At 33.8% G+C, this 7,810-nt stretch overlaps 1 protein-coding gene across 2 annotated transcripts; it reads right to left on the reverse strand.

Annotated features, from left to right (window-relative positions):
• Positions 1–238: 238 nt before the first annotated feature.
• Positions 239–6,371, reverse strand: WRKY55 (WRKY DNA-binding protein 55). 2 transcript variants are annotated; one of them, XM_088879851.1, is made up of 4 exons: positions 5,909–6,371; positions 5,063–5,194; positions 3,379–3,583; positions 239–1,780 (listed from the first exon to the last, which is right to left on the reverse strand). In XM_088879851.1, exons 1-4 carry the CDS (start codon positions 6,331–6,333, stop codon positions 1,721–1,723), a joined length of 822 nt encoding a protein of 273 aa, XP_088735977.1. In that variant the 5' UTR covers positions 6,334–6,371; the 3' UTR covers positions 239–1,720. The 2 variants fall into 2 exon arrangements, with proteins under 2 accessions (XP_088735977.1, XP_011076813.1); XM_011078511.3 differs by lacking the exon at positions 239–1,780 and having other exon boundaries at positions 2,901–3,583.
• Positions 6,372–7,810: the final 1,439 nt, after the last annotated feature.

Here is a 7,810-nt window from a genome sequence, read left to right on the forward strand (position 1 = left end):
CAAACTCCTACGAGGACAATTCGTTTAAACTAGATCATGCATTCCCCATAACATAATTAAATACTGTGACATAACTAATCATGCTACGTTATCACTAAGTATTGAACTAAATAAACAATTACACGGATTTATAAAGTCCAATTAGCTAAGCAAACCTTCTTGATAATGAACAACCGACCGAATCATTCATAAATCAGACGTTTGTAATTAAAGCACAGAGAATAACATGAATATTTGTTTGACAAGTGTAGAACGCAGATTAGATCTCACAACATAATGGGAATCAAGCAATCACCATACCTTAACCAGAAAATAAGGAATTTAGCTGGACATATTAATGGAAGAACACACTAGAAAGTGGAATTCCATTAATTCCGGTAGTAAAATAAAATAAAAGAGAAGAGATGAACAGAGAATTCTATAGAGTTCTAGGATAAAAACTGAACGTCTTCTAATGAAGAGATCCCCCCTATTTATAATAAAAGTTCCCTACGAATCTAGACGTAGTGGGGGGATAGATATGTGATAAACTCTAAAAACATTACAAAAGATAAGCTTAAAAGAATCCTTTCTAAATCTAAACACTTGATTCCTTTATCTCTTAGGAGAATCGTTCGTGCTTATTCTTATCCCGAGTTGACTACTCCATTAAGCGTGGGCACGCTTTGTCAATTCTGCAGAAACGTCCTTGTAATCTTCCTTTTTGCTGAATATGCAATAAAATCACATAATTAGGAATATTTTGGCTTAAAAAAGGAAGATTAAATTGCTATAAAATCATTATAATTGCAAAGTTATCAGCCACTCTACTGTGCATGCCCACAGTTATAGATAGCATGGACCTCTTGACTCAGGCAAGCAACCACAAGAAGGACAGCTCCCCTTTAGGATCTGTAACCGCTGCTCCAAATTAACCATTGTAGGTAAGATATCCTTTCCCGCACGCCAACAAAACCCCTTCACCTCTAGGAGAATGTTCGCATGCCAGATAGAGTGCCAACAGAACCAATTTGAAATTAAGAAGAAAAGGATGGAAGATGTCGGTCCTTAAGGAGCATTGCCACATAGTAAGCGCTTCGATGTAAGCTATTGAGGGGAATGCTCAAAATCTGCACAACATCCTCCTCCAAAAGACCTCCTGAAGTGTCCTCTTGTTCCAATCCCCCGTTGTTGGATCAATGAGAGTATCTATCGTTGCCTCTTTCCAGTGGTCCAACAATGCGATGATAGGATGGGATAAAAAAGGATGTAGAAGCTCTCAATCTACCCCTATTTGAATTTCAGACCCATCCCCAATCGGCCACCAAAACCCCAAACACAAAGGTGCAGCTCATGGTGAAGTACCCTCCATGTAAATGACGCATTCCAGCTGGCCCATGCTTCCAAGATTGAGGTGCTTGGGAAGTATTTGGCCTTCCACAACCAGCCCATCAGAATATGAGTCTTCAATTAAAACACGTTAGGCTTGTTTTGCCAACAAAGCCTCACTAAAACACTACTACTACTGAAACCCCACCCCTCATCAACCATACTCACACATCTTGGACCATGTTAGCCAATGTGTCTATCTCATCTCCTTATTGTCCGACCAAAACCCAACCACCATCTACTCAATCTCCTAAAGTAGCCTATCTGGGAGCCTAAACAACAACTTTTAGTAGGACCCCTTTACCAGCTTGAAATAGTGTCTTCTCCCTCCACCCATTTATCTGATCCCAAATCAGGTCTTGAAGTGAAGAGGAAATGTCCTTTCTCGACCATCCCACCCATGTTGACAAACCTGCAAAAATCGATATTAGTGATGGCATAACACTCACGAGAAGCAAGATGAGAAAAAAAAAAAAAAAGAAGAAGAAGAAGAAGAAGAAAACAAATGCATGGGTTGCCTCCCAAGAAACGTCTTTCTTTAACGTTTTTTGCTAAACGTTGTTGTGCCTCAACTTAAATGAGTTGGACACTCTAAATCCACTTCTTCTATGTATACCTGGTGACGGTGTCGATTTAGAAGAACTTGATGGTCCATGGATGACTTCTTCCTCGAACTTATTTTTTTATGAAAAACTTTGTTCTTTAAGTTCTTGGACTCGAGGTGAGACTTTTGTTGATTGTCATCTTAAATGCTCCCCACCATCGAACATAGCATTTTGTCATCCCAAAGGATTAATAAAATCCATGAGAAAAACAGAATGCATATCATTAGAATTTTGTGTGACACTACCAATGCTAAAACTCATAACCTCATTATCAAATTCTATAGAAAGAATTTTGGCATCAACATCAATTTTGATTTTAGAGGCTTTAAGGAATTGTCTAGCAAGATAGATGTAGAATTGGGAGAATTATCCCCGTCATATTAAGCACATAAAAATCAGCATGAAAGATCAATTCATTAACTTGCACAAGTACATATTCAAGAACTCCTTTGGGGTAAACTACGGAGCGATCGGCAAATCGATAAACAATCCTCATTTCTTTCAATGGGTCAATATTCAAAAATTTATAGATAGTAAGAGGCATAATATTGATTGAAGCACCCAAATCACACATAGCTTTTTTTATTCCAATCTTTTCAATTTTGTAAGGGATAGAAAATGTACCAAGATATTTGCATTTAGAAAGTAATTTCTTTGAAAAATGACAGAAAAGTCGATATGAGTAATTTTTCACCAACAAAAAATTTATATATAGTCGGAAGTATATATAGACAAAAAAATCACTATTAACAATTAGCTCAGTTTTACATATGTAAATGATAAATCACTTTTAAATTTCAAATTTTGAATACAAATTATTACATTATTCATCAAACAAAAATATTACAAGGAACAACTATATCTATCTAGCAACGTTATATTAATTGTCAATTTCAAACTGAATAATGAATCAAATCAACTACAAAACATACAATAAATCTAGGTAAGAAATAATTGGAAAATAAAACTTGAAGGGTATAATTAATATGTATGAGTGTGTTTAATTATCAAAGTTACTAATTAATTAGAGGTCAATAATTATCTACCTAATAAGATATTAATAATTAATCTTTTTTTGCTACAAGATCACTACTCTTTTTTTTTTTTATTTCCTTTTTTTATTATCTGACAATTAATTAATTCAGTCTTTCTTTTCTTCTGAATCCCACTTGTCATCCATGGACGAGAAAATGAGATCCATGCTATTGCTGCTGGTGCTGCCAGAATTAAACATTGTCTCAGCCATATCCGCCACCGGCAGCTGGTAGTCCGGGAACCTTGGGGCGGAGGAACTTCCAGCTCCCGTGCTGCTGCCGCCGGCGGAAACGCCGCCAAGATCATGAAAGATTTGCATGGAGAGCCAGTCATGATGAGTAGTAGGGAGGGAGGAAGAGAAGGGTAGTACCGGGGGGTGCACGGCGGTGGTGGTGGCTGGTGGCAAGGGCGGCCCGGGTACTGGAACGGCTGCGGAAGGGGCGGTGGAAGACATGTGGCAGGTGTGGTTGTCCCGGTAGGTGACCTCGAATGTGAAGAAATCATCATCTAATCGTTGGACTTGCTTCTTGGCGGGGCATTCATAGAATTTTTGGTGGGTGCACCTGTAATAACTCCTGTACATAATGTCACTTCAGCCCCACTTTACCTGTATAATTCTTCAATTATCTTCACATAGTTTCTTATTTTTGGAAGTTTTCAAAACAAAATAATTTCTGGAATTAGGGTTTTCTATTTTCTGTGCTTTTTTTTTTTAATTACATTAATTGTTGTTGTATACGTTTCCCGCAAGTACATAAAAAGAAATAGTTTTATGAGATGGAGAGAAAAAAGAAATTTGCAGTAATAAAAAAAAAAGTTCTATGAAAAGAAAGAACTATAGCGTGAGATGACATAAAATTTCTTATGTTATGTTTGGATGGGTGAGTTTGAAAGTAGAAAATTTTTTAAATTTTTAATTATTATGATTTATGTCATAAAATATATATTTTTTTTAATATTGAGTCATTTGAAAAAGAAAATTTAAAAATCATTCCTTCATATCTAAATTATTCCATCCAAATATAGTTCTAGGTTGCATATATTTGGATGGAATTTGAATATGAGAGAAGTATTTAAGAAAATGATTACCAATGTGACTACATAGAGATTATGAAATTCACCAATATTCCACAAAATATTTAAATGTATTTTTATCCCATAATTTAAATCATTTGGTGTTTTTGTATTTAATTTTTGAAGATAGCATTTTGATATTTCTTTAATTTTTGTAATTTTAATCCTTTTGTCCGTTGGAGTTTAAACTCTTTTATTGACGAAAAGGGTAAATTCCGATAAAATTATTCAATTAAATCTCTATTTTTAAATTCATCAATCCGAAAAAAACGTTACATAATCATATATAGCACGAGCCTTAGACTTTTCCGTGATATATATCTATTTTCAGTAACACAATAATACATACAAAAAGTTTCTCTACATTTTTCATTTCATGGGCCGTTTTGTTTTTTCATGTTCTTTGATTAATTAAAAGTCAACTTCATATTGTTCAACTAGTCAAAAACCCGATTATTTCCTTTTCATACGGAAAGCATATCATCAGCCCATGTACACTACCTTAATTTTCTTACAATTATGTCGGGTGAACGGAGCACGACTTCAATTCAACAAGTCACGAAAAGGAAAGCATGTTGCTTTTGACACTTTCAAGCCATTGGACTTGGCCATATATTATGTATATATGTATATATAAATACTATTACATATATTTGAAACATTATATGCATGCATGGTAATAATATTGAATTTCCATATGATAAAAGGAAATCTATGTAATTATAAAAATTAAATAAATAAACAGAATTTAATAATCTTAAACATGTAAATATTGGGGGTGACAATTTTAGTCTTGTACGAATTTATTTTGTCAATTTGGTCATGAATTTTTTCAAAATTCTTTGCATTGAGGACGAAAATGACCGAAATTTTGTTGAAATGATCAAAAAATTGTATGTGAAGATGAATTCGTACAGAATTGAAAGTGCTACTCTTATGTTTACGGGATTAAAATTATAATTTTTTGATAAAAATTTTACCTTGGATATTTGGACCCGAGAATTTCTTTTTGACCGTATTTCCGCCACGTGTAACCGTCCTCTGGAGGAAGATCAAGATTTCCCATCTGAGGAGCAGGAACCCTCTTCACTATTTTCTCACCTTCATCCTTTCTGTTTTTTCATTAAATTAAAGGGATAATTAAATTCATTTAATTGGGATCATCAGCTACATCCACATTAACTATGCAAATCCAATGGTTGATATACATGGTCAGCAATATATATATATATATATATATATGTAAGTTGGAGGAGGATCATTGCTAGTTCCCTAACTTCTTCGCGACATGATTCGAATACACGATCAATAAAGTTGTAAGTGCAAGATTGCGAGGTGTTGCGAACAAGATACCTTAGCTCATTATCGTAATTAAGAATTAAGTAATATCGACAGTTTTTGTAAATTTATTTGATATTTAATCTAATTTCAGTAAACAAGTACGATGGTGAGTAAAATTTTATAAAACAGAGAATTCTTGAATGTTTGTTTGACATAAGTAGCGTCATGCAAACAGTGGCCTCAAATACTTTAAAATTGTAATTAATGTGATTATATTATTCTCAATATTTAGTAAGAAACTTACAAAAACAAATCCTATTTTATATCAAAATATATCACAACCTCAGCTGATTATACTTTCCTCCCAACATCATGGAAACTCAAAGCAAAATTTCCAAGAAAGAAACATGGCATTGTTATGTTTAACTGATGATGTCCCCATCGTAGACCCCAAAAACATTGAAGCACAACAAAACAAAACAAAAACATAGGCATGTAGTTGTCTACACACATTTCCAGGTAACTAAGAAAAGCAAATTTCTTACCTCCTCCTCTGTCTCTGCGATGATGATGAAGTTCTGTTGGAATCCGGTGCATTTATTAGGGGATGTTGAACGTCCCGGCTTGTGCCACCGCTCAAACTCCTGCCCGCGTCCCCTCCACCACTCAATCCACGAACGACGAACTCCAGCCCTGACGGCTGCTCCTGTTCCACCACCATTCCCGACCTCAACCATTCTTGAATGCCAACGCCAATGTCATCATCGAGGCGTTGCAGCTCTTGTGGCTGCCTAGGAACATTCGTCTGGCCCCGAGACACTAACCTCTCCTTAACGTTGGTAAAAACTCTAATGATGTCTTCGCAAGACATGAGGAGAGTATCGGGGTGGCGTGCGAGATGTGGCAGATTCTGTTCCAGGTCTTTGGCCAACTTGCAGCCGTACAACACTAATGCTAAGCCTTCATCCATGTTTCTTGGATAAAGGGTTTTCTTGTGTGTGTTTTTCTTGTGTGTGATTGTGGTTAGTTAAATTTAGGATTCGGACAGATATAAATATGGGAATTAGGTAAGATTCAAAGTATGTTTGGATATGTTGAATACGTTGAGTGGAAGAGAGATTGAGGGCAATATGACTAAGTCATTGGTCTTAATTCTTGCTAAAATTTCATCTTCAATTCTACCCCAGAAGTCTACGAGAAGACCTGGCCTTATGACCATGAAGAATTTTCCTAAGTTTGAAACTGATCAAACGTATATATATATATATATATTAAAACTATTTAATTAATTAAAAATTTAAAATTGCAAACTAAATTGTAAAAAAGATGCACGCTAAAAATGTCAGTTCTTTAAATTATAGGGCTAAAAATATAATTTTTCCTAACTAGCTAGGGTGTAAATTATAAATAGTGATAAATTAAGAGCTATTTTAAATGTTCTTGGATGTTAGGCTTGAAAACTTGACTCCTTTGTGTTTGTTGGACCTTCTGGATTTGGAAATTTGAACTACTTAATTTGGTCCGAACAAAGATCATCATTTTATTTTTATATTATATTATTAAATAATAATTTTAATTATAAAAAACCACACATCAATAACCACTAAAAAAAAGACAAAAATTAGGGATAAAACAATAAAGTGACGATTTTAGTATTGTCATCAATTATATATGTTTGATAATAATTATTTTTAATATTTTGTCACAGTAATAATCATAATTATTATCATTATAAAAAATTATTAATAAAAAAATGTGTATAAAATCGTCATTAAAATAATTAACAACACACGTAGAATGATGACCTAATAATAATAATATATAATTTTTTTTTCTTTTTTTCTTTTTTTAAGAGTCGCTCGTATTTAGATGGATGGTGAGATGAACCCCTACCCATTAATTAAAAACACAAAAAATGATTTGTACAAGCACCAGAAGCATAAATAAGGACAATAAAAAGTCCAGATTCATGAATATTTAAATCTCACGACTATTATGAATTTTCTGTGTGGTTTTATTTTCTTGGAACCTGCGGTTACTCAAAAGGGTACAACATTTTGTTGTTTGCCAAAAAGGAAAAAGGGGTGAAGGGTATGTTGCTGAAGTTTCTATCTGTTTTCCACTTTGGACTTAGCTCATATCTTTTCTATTATTGGTATGTGCTATTTGACTTTATGTGCACTATAAAAAGTGACATGTTTAAAATTACTATGATATGATTGCATTGCATTATTTACATTTATTTTTATGACTTGAAAAATTACTATATATATTTGTTTTCGCCCAACGAATAAATTTATTCGTTAGTTAAATTTTATCGAATTTGCTAATATCAGCAAAAAAATTGAACGAAAATCCATATTTACCCCGATGGACTTATTGCATGTCAAATGATTTTTTTTTATTAAACTATCTTTATACATCTTGATACGCTATTGCACCCTCAA

The sequence above is a fragment of the Sesamum indicum genome, linkage group LG4 (genome assembly GCF_026168435.1).
Source record: "Sesamum indicum cultivar Baizhima isolate 11 linkage group LG4, ASM2616843v1, whole genome shotgun sequence".
In the NCBI taxonomy this organism is placed as follows: Eukaryota; Viridiplantae; Streptophyta; class Magnoliopsida; order Lamiales; family Pedaliaceae; genus Sesamum; species Sesamum indicum.

Excerpts from the sequence above, each read along its gene's own strand:
- WRKY55 (XM_011078511.3), bottom strand. The coding sequence starts at position 6,333 with ATGGATGAAGGCTTAGCATTAGTGTTGTACGGCTGCAAGTTGGCCAAA. Across the intron at positions 5,195-5,908 it reads TCGCAGAGACAGAGGAGGAG|AAAGGATGAAGGTGAGAAAA; the intron begins GTAAGAAATTTG and ends ATGAAAAAACAG. Across the intron at positions 3,584-5,062 it reads CTCGGGTCCAAATATCCAAG|GAGTTATTACAGGTGCACCC; the intron begins GTAAAATTTTTA and ends CATTATGTACAG.